This window comes from Cervus elaphus, chromosome 3 (genome assembly GCF_910594005.1).
Source record: "Cervus elaphus chromosome 3, mCerEla1.1, whole genome shotgun sequence".
NCBI lineage: Eukaryota > Metazoa > Chordata > Mammalia > Artiodactyla > Cervidae > Cervus > Cervus elaphus.
The window spans coordinates 43,483,499-43,510,861 of record NC_057817.1 but is presented as its reverse complement, the minus strand read 5'-3'; the positions used below and the strand labels follow the sequence as shown (position 1 = coordinate 43,510,861).

The 27,363-nt window shown below is 39.7% G+C and overlaps 1 protein-coding gene across 6 annotated transcripts in view; it reads left to right on the top strand.

Annotated features, from left to right (window-relative positions):
• LOC122683792 (solute carrier family 35 member E3) overlaps window positions 1-27,363 on the top strand; it is a 78,908-nt gene that overhangs the window by 32,919 nt on the left and 18,626 nt on the right. For 3 of the 6 annotated variants that reach the window (XM_043887646.1, XM_043887639.1, XM_043887633.1), the window contains 2 exons: window positions 24,114-24,188; window positions 26,815-26,948. In XM_043887646.1, coding sequence (XP_043743581.1) covers window positions 24,114-24,188; window positions 26,815-26,948 — 209 coding nt within the window. Of the gene's footprint in view, window positions 1-20,355; window positions 20,725-20,989; window positions 21,298-21,436; window positions 21,522-24,113; window positions 24,189-26,814; window positions 26,949-27,363 lie in introns of those variants that run through there. The other 3 variants (XM_043887654.1, XM_043887704.1, XM_043887665.1) reach the window with 3 other exon arrangements.

The window sequence follows — 27,363 nt, the reverse complement described above, 5'->3', positions numbered from 1 at the left end:
CTCTCCCTAATATAAATCTCAGGGAGGCTGTGTCTACATCTATGTCCAGATGCCCCGGTTAGTCTCTCTTTTAAGAACCCAGTTCTTTTCCTCCTGATGCTTCATCCCAGTTTGCAGTTACATTTTTCTTTGTTTCTAGCCTTTCCTCTTCACCACACTGCAAGCTCCAGAAAGGCAGGGACTTTGTATGTTTTGATCAGGCTGTCTTTCAAACGTTGTGCACTGTGCCAATAAATATTTGTTTTAAAAAAATAAGGGTCGCAGCCAAATTCCTCCTTAAAATGTTTTGAAACCTGGCTGAGAGGGTTGTAGTGGTAATACCAGAAACTTCTGACACAGCTGGTCACACAGGCTTCATCTTTCCACGTTATTGCTTAATGGCTGTGCTGGGCAAAGTTCTGATCTGGTTTCCTTTTTTAAGGACCTTATTTATTTTTAATTGTGATAAGGACTCTACTTGTTTTTTAATTTGTGTTTAAATTTTAAGGGATATACTTTCACAATATAAGTGATATCAGCTTTACTGACATTTTAGAAAGAAATGTTTTTAAACATCCACTGATGCAGAAACATAACAAATCAAAAAAATTGATACTGTGGGAGATGACATAGGCGGGGCCATTTTAAAAAGAGCTGCAACACGCATTCAGGAGGAACTGCCATCATATCCTATTTTTTGACTTCTGAACTGGACCAAACTGCCAATTGTCTAAGTCAGAAAAGAAATGAGACTATTCTGTTGAAAGGACCAGGACCGATCAATGAACTTTAACCTAGTGGCCTCTAGTTTTTCCTCATCTTTTACCAATGAACACTTGTTGCACATCTTGCACCAACAAACTCCTCTTAAAAAACAACTTGCCTCATCTTCCTCTCTTCTTCCCATAAAAGCCCCGAGCCTTTCTCCTGCAATCAGGACCCTATTTGGTAGGTGCAGAATATTCCCATCTTCCAACTCCAAGTTTTTACCCTTTGACCAATATCTCCCTCAGCCCCACTACCCCAGGTCTACTTTTAAAAATAGTAATTTACTTTAAAATTACTTTATTAATTTTTGTTCCTATTTTTTATGTGATATGTTTAGATTTATATCTCCAAACAACTTAAAGTGATGAGGACATTTTAAATAAGGTGATGAGAGATAGAAAACAGCCTGACCAAGATTTTTAAAAGAAATGACAGCTGGCCTCTAGGCTTGAAAATAAAACCACAGTTAGATTGTAACATTTTTCTGGGCTTAAGAGGGAGCCATTGCTACCCTTGGCTTTTATTTGTAAACTTCCTCTTCTGTTATCTTAAAAGGAAACTCTCTTAAAAGTTGTAAATTTTAGTTCAGTGAATTCCCTTAAATGGGGAAAACTGCTCAGAAGTAGAAAGAAAGAAGTAGTCAACTGACTTATTTTTCAGCATTCAGAAATGCTGCTTATTAAAATTTGAATTCATTCCCAGACTTTTCAGAGAGATTTGAAGGGCCCTGCTATGTTCATTAACAGCACAGTGACCAGTTAGAAGACTGGAGAGGGAACTGCTGAAAAGGAAGGAATGACTAATGTTGGAGGGTCAGAACCCTAAAATCCTTGTGACTTAGCAAGGCGCAACATGCGATTTTCCCTTTGACAAAACATCATTCCCTGATTTCTCATTTTGGCCCCAGTAATTACATCTCAGACTGTTATTATGCTTGCTGTTTCATTTCCTCCTCTGATGATCAAGGAAGCTGCTGTTGCTCAATGTTTCAACTGAAAACATCAGACAGGGCAGCTACACACTCAAGAAACTAGGCAAGCACAGGCAGGGTGCATGGTGGCAGCAGTGAGACCCGCTCATGCCTACATCATTTTCTTTTTCTTTTGCTCTTTTTGTCTCAATTTCCTGTCCTCCATTTTCTTCTTAACCTTTTCCACCTTTCTTCCTTCTAAGACAGCTCTGCCTTAAGCCCACCAGTGCTCTTTAACTGTTACGATTCAGTCTGCTTTGACTCAAGAAACTTTTGTTTTCCCTTGGCTGGGTCATGAGGCATGTGGGATTTCAGTTCCCCAATCAGGGATTGAACCCACGGAAGCAGGGAGTCCTAACCACTTGACACCAGGGAAGTCCCATCAACTCGGAAATATTAATACAAATAAACAAGACGCTAGCAATCATTGCAATACAATATAAAGTGAATTCCTTTTTCTATAAATATAACGGAAGTTTTCCTAACTGATAAAAATAGTTCTGAAATGAATAAACAGAAATTTTTAACATATAAAACTGGAAAACATTTTGTTTTCACTTTCATAGAGACCTAGAACTCCATATCTTTCCAAATCTAGTATAGTCAAGGGTATGGGAAAACAAGTACCCTCTTATATTGCTCATAAAACTGTAAATTGACATTACCTTTGACCCAAAGAATCCACTTGTGGGAAGTTTAGATGTGCAAAAGGATTTTGTCTAGGGAAGTTTATCACAGCACTATTGATAATAGCAAAAAATTGGAAAGCACCTAAATGTCCAACAGTTTTTGGTCCGCTAATCTGTGTGATTCCCCAGTCTTCTGGAAAGACCTGGAGTTTTTAACTTTGTACTTGATATGTGAACCTCAGTTGGGTGAGTGGGACCCTAGAGGTCCAGGGGCCTCTCCAGATAATGACTGCTAATCTTCTCCCATTTCTGAGTACAGATTCCTTGGTTTCCCCAGTGTTTTCAGTCTGCTGCTTAAAACTTCAAGTATTTGCGACTGTAATTCCCTCTGCCTTCCACTCTAGTTAAAGAGAAGAACCCTGGTCATTTTTTTTTTTTTTTTTAATAATTGTATTCCCCAGAGCTTAGCTTAGGTACTTAGTTAATTTTTATTGAATGAGTGAGTAAATGAATGTGGTATTTGTGATCTGCCTTGAATGTGATGAGCTCTACTTCAAGATGTAGGCCTGTACTGTTTTGCAGAAATATATCATTTACACGGTAATACTTCAGGGGGGAAATTACTGTGATTCATAGCATTTCAAATGTTCATCTAACTAAACAACAGTGATGGTTTTAGCCATCCATTCATTCAAGAAATGTACTGAATACTTTCTATATACCAGGCACTATGCAAGCACTAGAGATAAGACCGTAGAATTGAATTCCAGAAAACTGTATGGCTTGAACTGTTTAAACTACACAATTAAAGTCTCTTAAAGGACTTATTTCTATGACGGAGGACATTTTTCAATTCAGAAAGATTGATTTACCCGTTTCTTCCTTATGGATATCTGCTCCTTTGGCATCATAGTACCTATGAAACTGAATAAAGCTACTCAAAAGTTTTATAATGGGCATATAATCAGAGAGGAGGGAGTAGACTAAGTAGAAAGCTATTTCTTTCAAAACATGGAAAGGTCTGGAAATTTTTATGTATTTTTCTGTTTCTCTAAGATCAAATTCTTACTATTTATTTCTCCTTTTTATATACTTCCTGTATATAAATGTAACATTCCCTTACTATATACAGTTGTCCCTCTGTATTCACAGGTTCTGCATCTGGGGATTCAACCAACATCAGATGGAAGAAATTCAGGAAAAAATGTTCAGAAAGTTCCAAAAGGCAAAACTTGAATTTGCCACACACTGGCAACTTTTCACATAGCATTCAGATTGTATTTGCAACTATTTACACATAGTTTATATTAAGAATTATAAGTAAAATAGAGATGACTTAAAGTTATATGGGAGGATACAGTACAGTACAGTTCAGTCGCTCAGTCGGATCTGACTCTTTGTGACCCCATGAACTGCAGCACTCCAGGCTTCCCTGTCCATCACCAACTCCCAGAGCTTGCTCAAACTCATGTCCATAGAGTCGGTGATGCCATCCAACCATCTCATCCTCTGTGGTCCCCTTCTCCTCCCACCTTCAATCTTTCCCAGCATCAGGATCTTTTCCAGTGAGTCAGTTCTTCGCATCAGATGGCCAAAGTATTGGAGTTTCAGCTTCAGCATCAGTCCTTCCAATGAATATTCAGGACTGATTTCCTTGAGGATTGAGTGGTTTGAGCTCCTTGCAGTCCAAGGGGCTCTCAAGAATCTTCTCCAACACCACAGTTCAAAAGCATCCATTCTTTGGCTCTTAGTTTTCTTTATAGTCCAGCTCTCACATCCATACATGACTACTGGAAAAACCATAGCTTTGACTAGATGGACCTTTGTTGGCAAAGTAATGTCTCTGCTTTTTTAATATGCTGTCTAGGTTGGTCATAGCTTTTCTTCCAAGGAGCAAGTGTCTTTTAGTTTCTTGGCTGCAGTCACCATCTGCAGTGATTTTAGAGCCCAAGAAAATAAAGTCTGTCACTGTTTCCATTGTTTCCCCATATATTTGCTATGAAGTGATGGGACCGGATGCCATGATCTTAGTTTTCTGAATGTTAACTTTTAAACCAACTTTTGCACACTCCTCTTTCACTTTCAACAAGAGGCTCTTCAGTTTTTCTTCACTTTCCGCCATAAGGGTGGTATCCTCTGCATATCTGAGGTTATTGATATTTCTCCCAGCAATCTTGATTTCAGCTTGTGCTTCATTCAGCCCAGCATTTCACATGATATACTCTGCATGTCAGTGAAATAAGCAGGGTGACAATATACAGCCTTGACGTACTACTTTCCCAGTTTAGAAACAGTCTGTTGTTCCGTGTCCAGGTCTAATTGTTGCTTCTTGACCTCCATACAGATTTTTCAGGAGGCAGATAAGGTATGGTATTCCCATCTCTTTAAGAATTTTTCACAGTTGGCTGTGATCCAAACAGTCAAAGGCTTTGGCATAGTCAATAAAGCAGAAATAGATGCTTTTCTGGAACTCTCTTGCTTTTTCGATAATCCAGCGGATGTTGGCATTTTGATCTCTGGTTCCTCTGCCTTTTCTAAATGCAGCTTGAACATCTGGAATTTCACAGTTCACATACTGTTGAAGCCTGACTAGGAGAATTTTGAGCATTACTTTGCTAGCGTGTGAGATGAGTGCAATTATGCAGCAGTTTGAACATTCTTTGGCATTGCCTTTCTTTGGGATTGGAATGAAAACTGACCTTTTTCAGTTCTGTGGCCACTGCTGAGTTTTCCAGATTTGCTGGCATAGTGAGTGCAGCACTTTTACAGCATCATCTTCCAGGATTTGAAATAGCTCAACTGGAATTCTATCACCTCCATTAGCTTTGTTTGTAGTGATGCTTCCTAAGGCCCACTTGACTTCACATTCCAGGATGTCTGACTCTAGGTGAGTGATCACACCATCATGCTTATCTGGGTCATGAAGATCTTTTTTGTACAGTTCTTCTGTGTATTCTTGCTACCTCTTCTTAAGATCGTCTGCTTCTGTTAGGTCCATACCATTTCTGTCCTTTATTGTAACCATCTTTACATGGAATATTCCCTTGGTATCTCTAATTTTCTTGAAGAGATCTCGAGTCTTTCCCATTCTATTGTTTTCCTCTATTTCTTTGCATTGCTCACTGAGGAAGGCTTTCTTTTCTTTCCTTACTATTCTTTGGAACTCTGCATTCAAATGGGTATATCTTTCCTTTTCTCCTTTGCCTTTCACTTCTCTTCTTTTCCTCAGCTATTTGTAAGGCCTCCTCAGACAACCGTTTTGCCTTTATGCATTTCTTTTTCTTGGGGATGGTCTTGATCCCTGCCTCCTGTACAATGTCATGAACCTCTGTCCATAGTTCTTCAGTTACTCTGTCTATCAGATCTGATCCCTTGAATCTGTTTGCCACTTCCAATGTATAATTGTAAGGGATTTGATTTAGGTCATACATGAATAGTCCAGTGGTTTTCCCTACTTTCTTCAATTTCAGTATGAATTTTGCAATAAGGAATTCATGATCTGAGCCACAGTCAGCTTCTGGTCTTGTTTTTGCTGACTGTATAGAGCTTCTCCATCTTTGGCTGCAAAGAATATAATCAATCTGATTTCGGTGTTGACCATCTTGTGATGTCCATGTGTAGTCTTGTCTTGTGTTGTTGGAAGAGGGTGTTTGCTATGACCAGTGCGTTCTCTTGGCAGAACTCTATTAGCCTTTGCCCTGCTTCATTCTGTACTCCAAGGCCAAATTTGCCTGTTACTCCAGGTGTCTCTTAAGTGAAGTTGCTCAGTCGTGTACGACTCTGTGATCCTGTGAACTGTGCCCTCCAGGCTCTCCATCTATAGCATTTCCCAGGCAAGAGGACCGGAGTGGATTGCCATTTCCTCTTCCAGGGGATCAAACCCAGGTATCTCTTGACTTCCTATTTTTTCATTCCAGTCCCCTAAAATCTGTCCATTTCATCATAGGGTACTAGAATGCAAAAGTAGGAAGTCAAGAGATATGGGAGGATACATATAGATTATTATGCAAATACACCAATCCCCCATGGATACAGTGGGACAAGATTGTTATTCCAGACAGGCTCTAAAATATGTTGCAGTCTCAATTTTAAGGACACATCCTGCTCACTTAGAAAAATCGGGGGATAGTTGCCTAGTTCCAGCAGATCATGTTTAAGCCTTTTTTTTATTGTGGATTATACCTGCAAATGGCTAGTTCATCAAAGTTGGAGTGTCATGTACAATAGAGATGGAATCAGTTCCAGTGAGGAGGCACTAACAATTCCATAAATGGCTTTGGGAAAATGGATCATTTGTTTTGATAAAATTAGATTCTCTACCTAACACCATTCATGAAAATAAATTCTAGAGGGATTAAAGACTCAAATGTTAAAAGAGGCAAAATCCTAAACATATCAGGAGAAAATGTAGAAAAATGTTTATGACTGGAAAATTAGAAGTCAGACCCTAAATGCAAAAGACATAGGGAATGAGTTGATATGTTTTACTGCATCAAGATTGATAAATTTGAACAGCATGTATAAGTTCTCTATTACAAAAGGCATCATAAGCCTTCAATAACATGTCTAGCATATGTAAGCAAAGTTCAAAGCCAGGTGACAAGCTAGGAGATAATATTTGCCAAACATATAACACAGAAAAGATTAGTATTTAGATCCCTAAGATATTCCAACAAAAATGGAAAACTCAGATAAACCAATGAGAACCTGGAAAAAAATCATAGGATAAATTACTTGTAGAAAAATAAATGTAACTGGCCAGTGAACGTATAAATAGAAGCTGAATGTCACCAATTATCAAGAAAATTTGATACAATACTGAGATAATTTCCAATCATTATAAAAATTAAACTTGTTAATAAAATGTAAAATATGGTAGAATATACATACGCACTGCTAATGGGACTATAAAATTGATATGGCCACATTGAACAGGGTAATTTGGCAATATTGAATAAAATAAAAATACACATATGCTATGAGCTGGCCACTACAGATACAGCATCTCCTTTTTGAAAACACTGGTACTTCTCCACAAGCAAACATGTACAAGCATGTCCATTGCAGAGTTCCTCATAGGGAAGAACAGGAAACACAGAACCATAAATAAAAGAATGGCTAATAAAGTGTACATTCAGACTGTGTCCGTGGTGGTTGGAGGCAGTTAGAAGGGTGTGGTAGGGCTCTGCCAGCCTGGATAGCTCTCCACAGCCTGAGGTTGGATAAAAGTCAAGTTGCAGGGACTTCCCTGGTGGTCCATTGGTTAAGACTTTGCCTTTCAATGCAGGGGATACTGGCTTAGGCTCTGGTTGGGGAACTAGGATCCCACATGCCTTGTGGCCAAAACAGCCAAAACATAAAACAGAAGCAATGTTGTAAAAAATTCAGTAAAGGCTTAAAAAATATAAACAAAGTCTAAAAAAAAAAAGCAAGTTACAGATATATTTCTATGAGGGACGGGAGTGCGGGTAGGACTTAAAAGGGATTTGATCTCAAATGTTGCCCCTTTTTTAAACAAAGATAATGTGTTTATTATTTATTCTATTTTTAAAAAGTTCATTTTCTGATTATTAACTGATGCAGATGAAATATGTGTACTCCCTTTAAACACTTAGAGATGTGTAATACATCAAATAAAATTTAAATACATATAAATTTAAATACACATATATACATATATAGCATAACTTGAAATCAAGAAAGAGATGTTTTCTTTTGTACCAGAAATAAAAAATGAAGTTGCTCAGTCGTGTCCGACTCTTTGAGACCCCGTGGACTATAGCCTACCAGGCTCCTCCGTCCATGGGATTCTCCAGGCAAGAATACTGGAGTGGGTTGCCATTTCCTTCTCCAGGCGATCTTCCCGACCCAGGGATTGAACCCAGGTCTCCTGCGTTGCAGGCAGATGCTTTACCCTCTGAACCACTAGAGAAGCCCCAGAAAAAAAAGGGAGCCCCCAAATCAAAGCAGTAAGTGCTAAAACCAAAGGGGCTCACAGAGCAAGAGAATCAGTTAGACTTTATTAGTAGGGTTGGGGTTATAACCTCTAGATTTTAGCATCAGAAGCTAACAGATTGTGGAGTAACCAGGTGGTTAAAGGGCATCACCTAACTGGAAAGCAAAAGACGTGAGCAGAATTGACACAGAACAACACATGCCCGGACCACCTCCACTCCCACCCCAATACTAGAATATCAACTTAGAAAAGCAGGGGGTGATGGAAATCTAAATGAAAGATGAGCATTTCCATTTATCTATCTATCTACCTATTTAATTTTTAAAACCAGCCTGTTGCTTTGAAATTCATAGGATAAACTGTTAAACACCATTAGCACCTATGAACATTTCTGTTTAAAAGAGACTGGCCACTGCAGCAACGTGGGGGGACCTAGAGATTATTGTATTAAGTGAAGTAAGTTAGACAAATATCATGAAATCACTTATATGTGGAATATATGTATATATACACATGCACACACACAGATGAACTTATGTACAAAACAAATAGACCTAGAGACATAGAAGACAAACTTACGGTTACCAAAGCGGAAAGGAGAGAGGATAAATGAGTTTGGGATTAACATGTAGACACTACTATATATAAGATAGGTAACAAACAAGAACCTATTGTATAGCACAGAGAACCATATTCAATATTTTGTAATAACCTGTAATGGAAAAGAATGAAAACAGAAATATATATATTTGTATAACTGAATCACTTTTTTGTATGCCAGAAACTAACACAACATTGTAAGTCAACTATATGTCAACAATTTTTTAAAAAATTATGACTTATCTTTACCAATAATAAAATAAAAGACATTGGACACTGTTTAAATGATGTAAATAACCAGATATAAATAATATTGGACATTTAATTAATTTTCCTATTAAACTCCAGGTACATCCTTAGGAATAATTATAGCAAAATTAAAGTGTTATTTTTTATTTGCTTGTCTGAGCTGCGGTGTGTTAAATGTGCAACCTCATTATTTGTATAATAATCCATTACAGTTTTGTTTACAGATCTATTTCCCTCATCTTTTCAGCATTGTCAATGGTCAAAAGTAATTAGAGCTGGCAAGGCAGTTGTTTTGTTTGCTCCAGCCAATGAGATTAAGTGTACCATGCTGCCAAGACTCTTAGCCAGTGAGAGTATCCTGAATTCCCCTCTGTTTAGTGTAATGCAAGTGCCTCATTTGTGCTGTTTTGGTTTTAATTTTCTGCTGTTTTTTTGGATTTTAGGGAACAGGTTGACCCAAAATGTCTGATATAACCTATATAAGTGGTAGTGTTGGCTCACAATAAAGAAACAAAAAATGCCATGGCATTTAAAAAAGAAGAAACCCACACGTGTTAGGGTGACCTGAAATAGGAGACAGATAATTAGAAGTTGGCCCCCCTTCTACATTTGGCAACATGAGAAAAAGCTTGGAGATCTGTGTGCCTATGAGGCAGCTCCTCCTCATGAGGAAGGCATAGTGTCTTTGTAAACACTTTCAAAATCAACAGTGGAAACCTCTGGAACCTGTGGTAGATACTAGACAATTCCAAACACCTCAGCGACCAGCAGCAGTTTAAACTGAGTGGTCAGGCAGGGACTCATCTTCAGGGCAGGAATGCTCTGATTCCCTCAAGGCATCCTCTGAACATGGCAGCAACCACTCCAATTTGTCTTGGGAGGATGATTTTAATGCCACCAAAGAGTGCTCCACAGTCCTGCAAGGCAGTACTACTTTTGTGAGACTTTAATTTGAAGTCCATGTGGACCTGCCATTCAGATGCACCTATCCCTTCCTAAGCCAAATTTTCCAGTTCTGGGTTGTACCATAATTTTTCACTCAATACAAAATTACATTAGTCATGATTCTCAGTGGTAAGTATCAGAAACTAACTGTATTAGTTTGCTATGGCTGTCTTGGGAAAGTACCACAAATGAAATTGTCTCAGCACAATATAAATTGATTGTCTCATGATTCTGGAGGTCAGAAGTCTGAAATCAAGGTGTCAGTAGAGCCATGATTATGTTACATCACATGGCAAAAGGGAGATTGTGTGGGTTGGCTAATTCTAATCACAGGAGCCTTTAAACTTAGAGCTTTCTCTGGCTAGTAGCACAGGGGGGAATCTGAGATTCAAAATACAGGCATACCTTGGAGACAGTGTGGGTTCAGTTCTGTAGCTTTGCAGAAAAGTGAATATTGCAATAAAGAGAGTTGCACAAATTTTTTTTTTTTAATTTCTACCAGTTTATTACTACCAACCCATCTCCCTCCACTCTCATGCACGCATGCTCAGTGATGAAACCCCATGGACTGCAGCCCGCCAGGCTCCTCTGTCCGTGGACTTTTCCAGGCAGGAATACTGGAGTGGGTTGCCATTTCCTTCTCCAAGAGTTGCACGAATGTTTTAGTTTCCCACTGCATATAAAAATTGTTTCCTTTATACTGTAGTGTATTAAGTGTGCAACAGTGTTATGCCTAAAAAGCAATGTATGGACTTTAATTTAAAAATACTTTGTTCCTAAAGACACTGACTGTCGTCTGAGTCTCCGAAGAGTTGTAGTCTTTCTGCTGGGGGAGTCTTGCCTCAGTGTTGATGACTGCTGACGGATCAGGGTGGTGGTTGCTGAAGCTTGGGGTGGCTGTGGCAGTTTCTTAAATAATACCACAGGGAAGTTTACCACGTCAGTGACTCTCTTCATGACAAATTTCTCTGTAGCACACAGTGCTGTTTGATGGCATTTTACCTACAACAGAACTTCTTTCAAAATTGGAGTCAGTCCTCTCAAACCCTGCCACTGCTTTATCAACTAAATTTAAATAATACTCTAAATCCTTTGTTTTCATTTTAACCATCTTCACAGCATCTTCACCAGGAGTAGATTCCATTTCAAGAAAGCTCTCACTCTGTTGATCCCTAAGAAGCAACTCCTCATCTGTTCCCCAAGTTTTATCATGAGATTGTTGCAATTCATTCACATCTTTGGGCTCCAATTCTAATTCTAGTTCTCTTGCTATTTCCCTCAAGTCTACAGTTACTTCTTTCACTGAAGTCTTTAACTCCTCAAGGTCATCCTTGAGAGTTGGAATCAACTTCTTTCAAACTCCTGTTAGTGTTAATGTTTTGACTTTGTCTCATGAATTGTGAATGTTCTTAATGGCATCTAGAATGGTGAATTCTGTCCAAAAGATTTTCATTTGGATTTTGTCCAGACTCATCATGAGGAATCACTGTCTATAGCAGTTGAAGCCCTAGGAAATCTAGTTCTTAAATACTAAGACTTGAAAGTCAGAATTACGTCTTGATCCATGGACTGCAGAATGGATGTTGTGTTAGCAGTCTTGAAAACAAAATCAATTAATTAAGTAGTTGTACATCTCTATCAGAGCCCTGGGGTGACCAGGTGCATTGTCAGTGAGCAATAATATTTGGAGAGGAATCTTTTTTTCTAAGCAGCAGGTCTCAGCAGTGGGCTGAAAATATTCAGTAAACCATGTTGTAAACAGAGGTGCCATGGCCTGGTTTGATCATCTGTCTAGACCACTACAACTTTCTCCATCTCAGCAATAAGGCTATTTTGCTTTCTTATCGTTGGTGTGTTCACTCACTGGAGTAGCACTTTTAATTTCCTTCAAGAACTTTTACTTTGCATTCACAGCTTGGCTAACTGGCGCAAGAGGTCTAGCATTTGTCCTGTCTTGGCTTTCAACATGCCTTCCTCACTAAGCTTAAATCATGTTTAACTTTTGATGATGTGAGAGACATAATAAACCAAAATTGTGAGAGACGATGAAGTGAGAGACTTACGACTCTTCCTGTCATTTGAAAACTTAGAGGCCATTGTAGGGTTATTAATTGATCTAATTATGATACTGCTGTGTCCTCGGAAATAAGGAAGCTCAAGAAGAGGGAGAGAGAAAGGAGATTGGCTGATTGGTGGAGCAGTCAGAACACACACAACATTTACAGATTAAGTTTGCCTTCTCATACAAGTGCAGTTTGTGGCACCCCAAAACAATGATAGTATCAGCATCAAGGATCACTGATCACAGATCACCATAATATATGTAATAATGAAACAGTTTGAAATAGTGCCAACATTACCAAAACATTACACTGAGATGTGAAGTGAGCAAATGCTATTGAAAAAATGGTGCTGATAGACTTGGTCTATACAGGATTGCCATACACTTTTGATTTGTTAAAAAAAAAAAAAAAAAAAGCAGCATCCACAGTACAATAAAGCAAAGCATAATAAGATGAGGTCTGCCCCATAGGTGACCCACCACACTGTCGCTGCCTTTAAGGTGAAAGGAGCCATATGTCGGATGCAGGCAGCCTTCAAGAGCTGAGAGCAGCCCCCACGGACAGTTGGCGGGGGGGGGATCACGGTTCTGTAACCAACACAAACTGAATGTGGCCCCACATCTGAAAGAGCAAGAAAGCGGGTTCTTTTCTAGAACCCCCAGGTAGGAGCTCAAGCTTGCCAATCTTGGGTTTGACTTCATGAGACCTGGAGCAGAGAAACCCAGGTGAGTTCACTTATACTGCTCTTTTTCTAAAAAAAAAAAATAATTATTATATTTATTTATTTGTCTATTTTTGACCGTGCTGGGCCTTCTGCTGCGTGGGCTTTTCTCTAGTTGTGGAAGGTGGGGGCTGCTCTCTAAGTTGCCGTGCGCGCGCTTCTGGTTGTGGCGGCTTCTCTTGTTGCAGAGCATGGGCTCCGGGACACTCGGGCTCACTAGTTGCAGTGGGTAGGCCCTATAGTATTTGCCATTCCTGGTCTCTAGAGCATAGGTTCAGTAGTTGTGACGCATGGCCTTAGTTGCCTTGCAGCACGTGGGATCTTCTCAGACCAGGGATCAAACTCATGTCTTCTGCGTTGGTAGGTGGATTCTTTAGCACTGCGCCACCAGGGAAGCCCTCACTTGGACTTCTGATACACAGAACTGTGAGCTAATACATTTGTTTTACTTTAAGCCACTCTGTGATAATTTTGTTACACAGCAATAGAGAACCACTACATTATTCTTTTGATAATGGGTTGCGAAGGTGGAAGGAGGGGAAAATGACCTTCTTTACATCATTGCCTTCCAAATTTGTTTCCCTTTTATGAGTTGTGTATAATCATGGTTCCTTTATTTGAACAATCCCAGCTACATGGTGAAGACATTTCTGTCCCCTTTCTGTTGGTTGTCTTGGATTCTCTGTTTAATACCACTTGGACATCAGTTCCCTCCATGTGGCTGATGTCCAAAAGCTAGCTCTCCAAAGGGATCCTCTGACTTGGTCCTGGTGGGAAGTTGGACAGGGGGGATCTGAATGAAATTCAATTCCTTTTGCAACAACTCAGCATATTCCACCATACACATTCTACAGTCTCTTGCTGCTGGGATTCTATTAAAAGGCAGTGTTCATCTTAGGGGCTACCAGTAAAACTCCTTACACCCTTGTTATCTTCTTAAGGGCCTGTGAGAAACTCCAGCAAGCTTTCCACACGAAGGCAGGAGATACCACTCGAACTCACTAGGTATCTTCTGCCAGTTGAGTGGGTCATCAACTTTCAGACAAGATATGATCAGTTTCAGATTTAGTTGGCGGTATAGATATTATAGAAAAGGCAGAGGAACCAGAGATCAAATTGCCAATATCCGCTGGATCATCGAAACAGCAAGAAAGTTCCAGAAAAACATCTATTTCTGCTTTATTGACTACGCCAAAGCCTCCGACAGTGTGGATCACAATAAACTGCGGAAAATTCTGAAAGAGATGGGAATACCAGACCACCTGACCTGCCTCTTGAGAAACCTGTATGCAGGTCAGGAAGCAACAGTTAGAACTGGACATGGAACAACAGACTGGCTCCAAATAGGAAAAGGAGTACGTCAAGGCTGTATATTGTTACCCTGCTTATTTAACTTATATGCAGGGTACATCATGAGAAACGCTGGGCTGGAAGAAGCACAAGCTGGAATCAGGATTGCTGGGAGAAATAACAATAACCTCAGATATGCAGATGACACCACCCTTATGGCAGAGAGTGAAGAGGAACTGAAAAGCCTCTTGATGAAAGTGAAAGAGGAGAGTGAAAAAGTTGGCTTAAAGCTTAACATTCAGAAAACTAAGATCATGGCATCTGGTCCCATCACCTCATGGGAAATAGATGGGGAGACAGTGGAAACAGTGTCAGACTTTATTTTTTTGAGCTCCAAAATCACTGTGGATGGTGACTGCAGCCATGAAATTAAAAGATGCTTACTCCTTGGAAGGAAAGTTATGACCAACCTAGATAGCATATTAAAAAGCAGAGACATTACTTTGCCAACAAAGGTCCGTCTGGTCAAGGCTATGGTTTTTCCAGTGGTCATGTATGGATGTGAGAGTTGGACTGTGAAGAAAGCTGAGTGCTGAAGAATTGATGCTTTTGAACTGTGGTGTTGGAGAAGACTCTTGAGAGTCCCTTGGACTGCCAGGAGATCCAACCAGTCCATCCTAAAGGAGATCAGTCCTGGGTGTTCATTGGAAGGACTGATGCTGAAGCTGATACTCCAATACTTTGGCCACCTCATGTGAAGAATTGACTCATTGGAAAAGACCCTGATGCTGGGAGAGATTGGGGGCAGGAGGAGAAGGGGATGACAGAGGATGAGATGGTTGGATGGCATCACCGACTCAATGGCCATGAGTTTGAGTAAACTCCGGGAGTTGGTGATGGACACGGAGGCCTGGTGTGCTGCGATTCATGGGGTCGCAAAGAGTCGGACACAACTGAGCGACTGAACTGAATGGGATGTTATAAACCCTCTGTTCCTCCAAAAGGTGACCTGTTTTGTTCCTGGTCCTCCCTTTAAACGCTCAGTGGGTAAAAGTTATCAAACTGGTTGAACCTGTATTGCCCCGGTGGGAACCAGAGTTTCAAGTCAAGAACTGGGCCTAATTTGAACTTAGTCTTGAAGAACTGAGCAACTATTCTTCATAGAACAGCATCCCCAATAAAATCCTGAGGATTATAGCCACTGGTAACCTCTGAGGACAGGATAGGATACCCGTTATGCTCCATATTGGGGCTTCCCTGGTGGCTCAGTGGTAAAGAATCTGCCTGCAATGCAGCAGACTCAGGTTTGATCCCTGGGTCAGGCAGATCCCCCGGAGAAAGAAAAAGTGAGAGTGTTAGTTGCTCAGTCATGTCTGACTCTTTGTGACCCTAAGGACTATAGCCTGCCAGGCTTCTCTGTCCATGGAATTCTCCAGAGAATTGAATGGCAGCCCATTCCAATATTCTCGCCCGGGAAATCCAATGGACAGAGGAGCCTGGCAGGCTACAGTCCATGGGGTCACAAAAGAGTCGGACACGATTTAATAACTAAACAACAACAAATATATATATGCACAAGAAGGAAGGAGACAAACTGATGATTTTTACAGAAGAGATGATTACATAGAATATTCAAAAGCATCTATTGGAAAATTAGTTGTATTTATAAAACAAAATGCAGCAGTGTTACTGGCTCTAAAATCAAAATACAAAAATCAGTAATTGTCCTATATGCCAAGAATAACCAACTAGAAATAAAACAGAAAAAGATACAATTTAGCAATTATACAATAGCAATAAAAATTATAAATTACCTCAGAAAAAAATAGTCAAAGATACTAGAGCCCTAGGGAGAAAATGATAAAGCATTATTAAAGAATGTAAAAGGGAGACCTGAAAAAAAAGGAACAATCTGTTATGTTCTCATTTGGGAAGAATCCAAACTGAAAAGATGTCAGTTTAATCTATTAATCCAATACAATTTGAATCAAAATTCCGATGAGATTCTTTTTTATGAATTAGACAACCTGATTCTAAAAATGACGTTAAAGAAGAGTCAAAAGGATAGTGAAGAAGATAAGGCTAGCTTTCCCTATTAGATGTTGAAACTTCCCATATAGATTATTACCCTATGGCTGAGCAATTTCTCTTACATGTATGTGCATATGGTCTATTGTACTTACTGTTTATAGAGTCAGTGTCTAAAAACATGGAATCAACAGATAAATATCAAGTTGATAATTTTGATTGCCTCAAGAGAGGGAGGGGAATAGGATTAGGAATGAGAATGCGGGAATTTCATTTTTTAATGTTCCGGTTTTAAATATATCTGAAGTAGAAATGACAAATGTGTATTATAGACAGTGGTGACATTGGATAATAATTATTTTGTGAATATTTCTGCACACTTGAATCTTGTGAAAATAAGCAAAAAGTTGATTGTTTCTCCAAATAGAACTAACAATGCTGTATTTATAGACACTGTTTGCTGGGATTTGCCTTTTAAATAACACTATCTTCAGATGTTTGGAAAGATATGAGAAATTTGAACTACTTCTGTAATTATAGATGGTCTCATAAATATTGCAAAACTTTCAGCATTCTAAACATTCTGAGATAAATCTTATTTTTTTTTTTTACCATTCTTTAAAGATTAGTCAGTTATCATTAATAAATGCAAGTAAGAAGTGGCTCTTGGACCAGGATAAAAGTCTATTGTACATGTGTTTGCAGAGCTTAGGTGCCAAAGAAACTCAAGGTATCTCCATCTCTTAGAACAAAAGCGAGTATCAAGAACAATGCTGCTAAATATTAAGCAGAAGGTGCCTCCAGAGAAGCCTCCAGGCAGCACAGCAGGGGCAGAGTAATACAGGACATCCATGGATGGGATGGATGCATGCAGGGAAACAGCAGCAGCTGGTCTGCATTTTTTCCTTAATAGTAAAGTCACAAACAGCAGAAACTGGTTTGTTTTTTTAAAAAAACTTTTTATTTTGTATAGGGATATAGAGGATTAACAATGTTGTGATCATCTCAGATGAACAGCAAAAGGACTCAGCCGTATATAAATGTGTCCATTCTCCTCCGAACTCTCCTCCCATCCAGGCTGCCACATAACATTGAGCTGAGTTATCTGTGCTATACAGTTGGATCTCATTGGTCATCCATTTTAAATACAGCTGTGTGTACATGTCCATCCCAAACTGCCTAGCTACAGTTTCCCCTACAGGAACTGCTTTTAGAGTGAGCAGATCCAGTGTGTTTTCCTTCTTCATTTTCTGTGACTTCTGCAGTTGTCAGTACCATTACTTGGCTCCTCTGGTTTTTGAGACACTGCCATAGAGCCCATTGTTGCTTGGCCTTCTGGTCATTTCTCTCATTTTCTGCTGTTTGTTCCCTTGCTACCTTATCCCAGTCTCTTTCCTTTGAGGAACTCATCAGGTTTTAAGTGTAGAGCTAGCTGATAGGGACAGAGTAAAGGGACAAAGTAAGTGATTAAACTGTTAATCCCACTAGAGGATTGTAAGTAGGAAAAAAAATATGGAGGAGCCCTGTAACAGTTAATGATCATTCAAGAAAGCAGGTTTGCTTCACCACAAAATCAAGCAGGCTTGCTTAGCAATAAAACCATACAACAAAACATGCCCCCAGACAATAAAACAATGGTGGCATGATGCACACCCCCTGCCCAGTGAACTCAGTTAATGATCCCTAGAACGTGCTCTTGCAGATGTAAAAAACAACTTGTGGACCTGGCTTGGCCAGGTTTTGTTGTTGTTTAGTTGCTAAGTCATGTCCGACTCTTGCAGCCATGTGGATTGTAGCCCACCAGGCTGCTTGGTCCATGGGATTTCCCAGCCAAGAATACTGGAATGAGTTGCCATTTCGTCCTTCAGGGGACCTTCCCGACCCAGAGATCAAATCCACGTCTCCTGGATTGACAGGTGGATTCTTGGCTGCTGAACCACCAAGGAAGCCTAGCTTGACCATGTAGGGACAAGAAAATTCCCTTGCTCAGCCTGGAGGAGGAGCTCATAATGGAAGCATGACATCTACTTGAGAAAGACAAAGACGTTCTTCTCTCCCTCCCCACTTTTCCTTTGATTATAAAACTATACCGAGTTCTTGGGGTGTGGCATCCCCTTGCTGTCTGGCTTGTAAGCCTCACAAGAGCCTATCCCAGTATATCACTTCTTATCTATCACTTTGCCTCTCACTGAATTCTTTCTGTGCTGAGACAGAAGGGACTGTGGTCCTGAAACTCTTTGCAGGCCCCAGAAATGACACCTAAACTTGATAGTTCTGTCTTCAGCCTGAGTTTCAGTTCTGTATTTTCTACCATGAACTCTTCATTCTGTGGTGCATCATCCAAAATGCAACAACTTCTGGTCAGCAGTATCATTATTTCTTTGGGCATAAATTCAGAGTCTTCCTGCTAGGTGTTATGATGGTAAGGAGTATGACCATCTTCTTTACCAGCCTTGGAGAGTGCTTGTTACAAAAGGTTAATTTTCAGTCTCTTTTCCCTGAAAGATGCCTCATCTCTTTTTTCCCCCAACACTCCAAATACTATCATTTCATTTTTGCCCTGCTTTTTTCGCTTCCATTAGGGGAAAAAAAAAAAGACTAATCTGATCAGTTCTGCCCTTTGTTTCTGCTCTACTAATTCTGCCAAGAAGATTTTTTTCAAATAGGAGGCCAAAGAGAAGGGGGAAATTTGGTCCAGAGGAGGCTTGCCAGACTATTCATGAATTTGGTCATGGTGATGTTGTTAAAAACAGTTTAAAGCAATTCACCAGTTTACATTCTTCCCCTTTGTCCACTGCCTACCCTGTCCAAAGCCCAAATTTCCTTTGTTGGACATTTAAGGAAGCATCCAAATTCTTAAAATTCTTTTTCTTGTTTTTTATGCAAGACAAACTTGTTGTTTCTGAAGCAGCCCTTTATATTTTCACTTTTGGGCTTTTTGAATATTTTTCTTGTGCCTGGAATATTCTCCTGTCTTAAATATATCACCCTTCAAAGCATAAGATATATCTGAAGGTCTCTGAAGCCTTTGTGGACTTCCTAGTATTCACTGAGCAATCCTGTTTTTCAACTCAGAGCACACACTTGTTCCTTCACTTGGCGTTAACAAATTGCATAACTTATCTTTTTAGGCTGTTTTCTTCATTGCTTGAGATTTTCTGTTATCCTTTGTCAAGCACACACTTTTACAACCAGAAACTTCACTATATTTTATTTGATAAAGATGAGTTCTTTATAAAGCCCGAATAAATCCCTGAAGATCATGTTAGCAATTAGATTAAATGAATTTAGTGACCACTATGTTTAAAAAAGATTACTTTCTAGTAGGTTAGAGGGTGGGAGAAGGGAAAGTTATGACTTTATCAGAAACTTCTTTGTTCACAAGGAACTAATCGCCTCCTGGGCGAAGAAGCTGTTCTTTACTTTTTGGGTTGAGTCAACTCACTTCTCACGTCCTGGCTCATTTCTGAGACGGCCATGCTTATGTGCCAACAGGGGCAAAGTAGGTGAGTCTTTCAGTCCTGAATGCCGAATAAATAAAGATATTTTTAATGGGAATGAATACATTCATATAGAGACAAAATAAACCCACGCTAAAAGCCTAAGGCGTAACCATTCTCTACCCCCGTTCGTCTGAATGCTAACCACCAGTCTTTTATTCCTCCAACTAAAATACTGTACGCATCCCTCAACAAGCCCAAACTGTGCTATTTTTAATCATACTTTTAAAAAGCAAGCCTTGAAATAACTCATTTGTATACAACTCCAGCAGCAGGTAGTGCGGGCTTAATACATCGCACAGCTGTTAATTTTGGTTTCTCTTCTGGTAGCGGCACTTAGATACGCATTTGCCTGAGTTTCCATCGCGGTCTGGAAGTGTAAACACACGAAATACAAAAATAACCAAGGAATAAAGAAGTCCCAAGTTTGGCGCCCAAACTAGGCGGCGGCGGGAAGGACCAGAGGTGGCCTCCACCCGCTGGGCACTCGCGAGCTGGTGCGTTCGCGCGCGCCCAGGACCCTTTCCTCGCTCCCGAAGCCTCACGCGTGCTCCGAAACCGCCCCCTTCGCGGAGGCCGCCGGGTCCAGCCCCGCCCCTACTGGGCGGAGGCGGCGGGGCCTTGGCGCGCGCGCGCGCGCTCAAAAGCCCGGATGGGCCGCGGCTTCCGGCGCGGGGGTCCTCGGACGGCAGGGGGCGCGCATCCGGCGCACCTCGGCCAGCTCGGCAGGTTCGGGGGCCTATGCGGCCCGGTCTGACTGAAAGGAAAATGGAGCAAAAAACCTAGTCTGAGGGGTAGCCCTCACCCCTCTGACCGAGGTCCTGCCGTTTTCACCGCCAGGAGCCTCTTTTTTTCTCCGGATCGACTGCGTTCGAGCGCCCCGCCAGCCAGGGCGCTGCGAGTGGAATGGTCGCCGAGGCCCGGGGCGTCGGGCTTCCGCGTGCCCGGTAACGGAAACTGGGGAGCTTCGGGGGACCCCCCCAACTCCGACTGCAGTCGCGGAAAACCCCAGTTAGTGAGCATCAGGTACCGGCGTGGAAGCGCGTGGGCATTTCGCGGTTTGCTCTGGGACTTGGGTCTCCCGGCTCGCTCTCGGCCCCGCGCGCAGCCTTTAGGTTTCGTGGTGGGGGGCGCGGGGCACGTGGGTTTGTAGAGGTTTCGTTGGAAGCAGGCGAGATTGTCGCCGCCCGGGAGGAGGGCGGGGTCTTAGGGCCGCGCTCCGAGCGGGCGGGGGGTTTGGGAGGGGGCTCCGCGGGCCTCCGGGGTAAAGGTCATGTGTGCGGGGGCAGCTGCCGGGCTGCGGGCAGCTTCTTGACCCGGGGTTGTAGTAATGACAGGTGTCTGTTCGGTAGCTTCTATTACCCAGGCGCTGAGTCTGGGCAAGATTGGACTGGTTCTGTGGGCAGGTTGACTCAGCTTTTCCCGATGGGCTGGTCAAGTTCGGACACGTTCCGAGTCTGCAGTAGAAGGAGCTAAGCCCTGACTTGTCTCCAGCCGGGGCTAGTTAAACCGTGCCTTTTCCCAGCTGTATTCTCTGGCTGTTTGGGAGAGAGAACCTGTAGTCACCTTACGTATAGCACTTACTTTATGCTGATCCAGGTAAGGATCCACTTGCTAACGGCTTTACTTTTAGTAAAGGCCTTATTTGTCTTATTTCTATATGATTTTTGTCTTTTTTTTTTAAACAGGTGTTTTATTATTTCAAGTTTTTATCGTGTGTTTTTTTTCCTACTCTTAGGCAAATGTGCAATACCAACATGTCTGTGTCTACTGATGGTGCTGTAAGCACCTCACAGATTCCAGCTTCGGAACAAGAGACCCTGGTTGGTATTTTTGTCCCCAGTGTAACTTTAACAAAAAGTTACTTTATGAGGTGATCTGCTAAATTCCATAGACCCTTATTATAGCCTGGCTCTTTTAAGTGAAATTGTAGTCCATAGCTTAAATTCTGCCACTCAGCTATAACTGTGGAGCAGAAGTTAATTGTAAGCATCATTATTTATTTTTAGCTTTTTACCAAACTGAATTTAAAAGTCAGTTTCATTATCTTAAGTATGGATGGTGAAGTTAGGGTTTATGTGACTGATTTTTCTATTTTGATCTGTCAATGTTTAACTTTGAAATGGTTTCTGAAAGTCACAGAAATAATTCATGCTTGTTGTAAAGATTTTAGACATTACAGAAAAGTATAAAGTAAAAACTGAAAATTCTGGTCTCTTGATCACATTTACTTTTTAGATCTTCTTGTATGTACATATCCACATATATATGTGTACATGTGAGTTTTAGTTATGTTCAGTTTATTTTGCTAAAATAGGATTTTATGTATATATATTGGGCAAATAACGTGTCAATAAATAAAATCTATAGAATTCTTCTTTAACAGCTGTATGGTAATCCACAGCGTTTGTATACCATTTTAAAAATTTATGCCTTTAGTGAGAGTTTTTTTACATTGCTTTTAGTTTTTGAGTATTACAAATAGCACTTTGTTTATATATCTTAAGGCAAGTGTTATCTCTTTCTGCCAAAACTGAGTATTATCACTTTATTATTTTGCCATTGTTTTGACAAAGGAATTGTATTGTTTAAATTTGTATTTCCCTAATCTTTGGTGAGGTTGGGCATCTTGTCATTTGTTGAATTTGTGTCTTTTGGGATTTGCTTGGTCTTATCAGTATACTTTTCTTTTAGGCTTATTGGTTTTTCTTAATAATTTGTAGCTGTTCTCTGTTTTAAGTGTATTTGGTTTTTATCATTTATAAGTGTTAAAATTAACTTTGCTTATGTGGTCTTTAAAATTTGATTTCTGCTGACATTTGAATTTCATGGCATGCCTTGGACGAACTCTTCCTCCCAAGATGATGCAAATATATTGCTGTATTTTCTTCTAGCGCTTTTTCTTTTCTTATCTAGAATTTTATTTATGTAAGATTAAAGAATGGTATTTTTGTAATTTTCTTATTAATGCATGTCTTTTAAGTCTTAAAAAGCTTATGGCTTTTCATTGCAGATTTTTCATTTTGCATTGTTTTATATAGTTTGAAATTAATATAACAAAATTTTAGAAAAACAACTGTGTTCTCTGGGAGAATTGATTCTTTAAATAACTTGAAAATAAAGCTCATGATGTAAGCATATGGGGGGAAAAACTCATGATGAGAACAATTAATGATTCAATACATTTATTGTGTGTTTAAAATTTTTCAGTTATTAAATAATGTTCTGTTGATTAGCAGGAAACAGGCAGTTTTCTTAATCTAGTTTTGAGAATTAGATCCCAAACTGGGTTGCTGTCAGACTTCAAAGTCAGATAGGACTGGAGCAGACTGAAGGGAGGTGCGGAAGCACCAGCCTGTAGGGTGGTTGTGTAGCTGTGAAGATTTGAAGATTTTAATATAGCAACAGACAGGGAGAAAGAACAAAAACACATTACATCCCTGCCCCGTTGCCGGTTATTTTCTCAATACAACTTGCAAAGCCTCTGGGTCAGAGGCAGCAAACTACAGGCTATGAGCCAAATTTGGTCTGCTGCCTAATTTTGTGAATAGTTTTATTGAAATGCATCCACATGCATTGGTTGCATATTATTTATGCTTCTGAGTCATACTGTCTGGTGAGAAAAGCTTTAGAATATTTACTGTCTGGCTCTTTAAAGAAAAAAATTGACCCTTTCATCTAGTTGGCTGGCTCTTTCAATACAGGTTGTTCATTGTGTTGGTCATTTTTGTGTTTGTGCAATATCCAGCACTGTCTGGTGCATGGCAGAAGCTCAAAAAATGCTTGTCAAGTAGACACGTGGAACGTAGCCAGCTAAAAGACAGCCTGATACTATAGTAGGAGGAAAACGCTGTCTTGCCATTGAGGGTTGTGAGTTGTAGTATTCAGACCTGCTCTTAATTATCCTTATCAGCTTGGTTAAAGTTCCCTAACCTTCACGAACCTAATCTGCAGAAAGAAAAGGTTGGTAAAGGGACTCAGTGTAAATTAGATTTATTTTTTTCTCTCAGATTTTGTAATTTAGCTTACAGTAAGCTCGTTTGAGTATTCAGTTTACAGTTGAGCTTGTAAGGTAGTAAGCAGATGATAGAAATAGCTGGAGGGAAAAGAGTTAAGTTTCACTGCCTTGGTGTGAATGTTGATCACAGCTGATAATGTTTGAGGGTCCTCTGATTACTTGCATAATAATTCCGTGCCAGTATTTTTCTCCCCAAACACAGTTCATGGTATTCAGTTTGCATAGTCTGTTACATTTAGTGAAGACATTATGACTGACTTTTTGGGGTCTAACCTTGTGAGGTTGCTAGACATTGTGTTTGCTACCCTTATTGAAATTCTTTATGGATGAGTTTCCTGCAGGTCTTATGGTTCTGGAATGATTTAAAAGTATAATAGCAACTCTTCGTTCTTTATAGGTTAGACCGAAACCATTGCTTTTGAAGTTGTTGAAGTCTGTTGGTGCACAGAAGGACACTTATACTATGAAAGAGGTATGCTGAACAAGTTTAAAAAAAAAGTCTTCCTGGTTACATACAGCCATGGTGAAGAATTGGCCATATAGAGGGATTTTCAGTAAGCAGTAATATTAAATATTGTGCTCATTTGGACTAGAATTAGAAGCTGAAAATCAGTTTATACTCGAATTTCATTTCTCAGCTGGGAACCTCAGACAAGGGGAAACTCTATAGGAGTTTTTTGCCTTTTTGTGCTGTTAACCCACTTGATGCACTAGTGTAAAGTCTTTTCAGATTGGTAATTCTTTCTCAGAATCATGTTTTTAAATGGATGAAATAAAATATATAGGATTACAGTGGGAAAATAACATTAAAATATAGTTAACAAAATAGTAAACAAGTTTGTGATACATGCTTTTTAGTGAACACTTTAATTCAGCAACAGATCTAATAAATTAATTTGGAAGTTGTAAGTATAATTGGTATTTTGAGATATTTACATCTGTCAGGGAATGTTTGACGGAAGGATTCCTACGTGCTGTCTTCTCATGAGTCCTTTGTCCCTCTTCAAGCGGAACAGCACGCTGCTCCCAGGGACTGAGGTCATTGTGTGAGGCAGGCTTGGGTCTCCTTTAGTAAACATTCTCTTTAGGACAAAACTGCTTAGTCTCGTTCCCCTTTCTTGAGATATGGATTGTGTCCTGACCTTGTGACTAACATTACCCCTTGTTCCCTTGGTAACGGTTGCTGTACGTTTAGTTTTCTGATCTCTATCATTCCCGAAAGAAGTTTCTTGTACCACAGCCTATATATACTCATAGGAAAATCATTAAAGCACCTTTGCTCCATCAGAGCTTAGGTCCCCGGGTCTTTTTTGTCTCTCTCTCTCTTTCTTTCTCTCTCTCTCTATCTCTCTTTCACTTTCTTATCGTCGACTCTGCACCACAAGGTTCCGGTCCATTAAAGGAGCCCAACAACATCAAGCATAGTATGATATGAGAAATGCTTGTGATTTTTTTTTATTGGTGACAAAATCACAGTTATTGTTAATACTTTGTGGTTTGTTGCCTGTATTCATAATTGAAGGAAAAGCTAAATTTCAGTTAAAAGGCAGTGAGAATAAAGATAGACAGTTTTTTTCCCACCCAAGTTAATGGACCCCCTGAATTCTATCCAAGGAGTTTTTGGGCATCCATGGATCCCAGGTTAAGAACTTCTGCACTAGAGATACATGAGTACAGTATACTGATCTTTTCTGGGATAGAGGTGAGCTGATTCGTGAACATGCATTCTGTTTAACAGATAGATTTCAATGTGTTGTTCTCTAGCTTTGAATTTGTGCACAGAAGCATGCTTTTTCACTGAGAGATCGGGCTGTCTTGGGCAAAATTTGATGTGAATGAAATGTGCCTCTTCCCCATCTCTCACAGTTTATGGGGCTCAGATTACTTTAAAATACTGAAGTACCTTATCTATATCAGGATAGTGGGCAAGAGGAGATTTTAGATCCTTTTCATTTTTAGCCACACCAGAAATTTTCTTACAAGATGTTTGGTAGAATGAGTCTAGGTTGTCCTCCTCCTTCCTTTCTCACTGTCTACCATTTCTGATCCACAGTCACATAGAAATATTCCTTTAAGTTTGAAACCTGCTTAGCCAATTAAGTCTATAGATGGTGCTTGCAGGGAAGTATCAAGGTAAATGATGTTTTTAGGGATGTTAACTTGGGTTTGATCTTATGTTATTATATAATCAGTTAAGGAAACAAAAAAATATGACTTTAGAAATAAGGAGAAAATTGATCAAGACCATGATAAAGGCTTAAAATGCTTATGTTAGACCATGTAGAGTGATGTGTATGTTGTCTGATACAGTTTCCAGTTGTAGAATCTTTGTTCTGTGGTATGTGGCAGAGTAATGAAACCTGGTATGGAGTAGTAGAAAGAAAGAAACACTGGACCAAGAGTCAGAAGACCTGGTCAGTTTCTTTACTTCTCATATGGTTTATGAAATATCAGAAGAAAGAGAACGTACTCCTAAAAGTACATTGTAAACTGTAAAATATTTAACCATGTGTGTATGATACAGGGTGATTATTTGGTTACTTACTGTATACATTACATTGGTATCTTTGAGGGCTTATTTCATGCATTGAGCTCTCCCCAGCTGTCACGTAGATGTAATTAATTGATCATTATCTTCCTCATCTGTGATGACCTCAGGTTATTGAGGTATATGGTATCCAGCGCTATTTAGTAAATGACTCCAGGTCACTGCTGTATTTTAATTGATGTTTTTGATTCTGCAGCTTTTTATTGTTATCATCGGTTTTGCATTTTGCTGCCTTTTACTTTCTTCCAAATAAGTAATACCTAGATGTCTGGGCAAAGGAGAAGTCTGCCCTCCCCCACCCCTGGCCGGAGACTCCTTTTAAAGTTTAAGTAAATCAGAAACAGTGTTTCTACTTCCGTCAAATTAAAAGGAGAACATATAAAATCAGCTCTTTTCTTTTTTAAGAGTATAGGATGGTTGTTATTTAGATGTGGTTATTGATGTGGTTGTTGGTTGTTTAACCCTCTTCAGATAAATGAGATGTTACTGAGTGTATTTGAAATTAACATTTAATTTTCTTTAATGCTCAGAAATCGTATTTCTGTTTCAGGTTATATTTTATCTTGGCCAGTATATCATGGCTAAACGATTATATGATGAAAAACAACAACATATTGTGTATTGTTCAAATGATCTTCTAGGGGATTTGTTTGGAGTGCCAAGCTTCTCTGTGAAGGAGCACAGGTAAGTCTTTAGTCTATAAAATGCCAACTGGGCAAATGTTTCAGTTCACCTCCGTCTTCACACCATTTTGTCAGAGAAAATTATTAGAATATGTGTAAAAGATAACTGAAGTTTAATTTCTTAGTATTACAGCATATTGTTTGAGAACCTGAGTTCTGGAATTTTACAGGCTTGGGTTTAAGACCTAGCTCAGTCATTTACTAGCAGATAAATTAGGTAAATTGGGTTAAGCCTTAAGTTTCCCCTGAATATGAAGTAGGAATAATATAAATATCCTAGAGGTTATAAGGAAGCAGTGTGTTAAAAAAAAAAAAAGTGTTTGGCACATGGAAAGCTTAAGTATTAGCTACAAGTTACTGTATATTAAAAAAAATATTCTTGTAATCATTTCCAAAGACAATCTTTATATTATCTT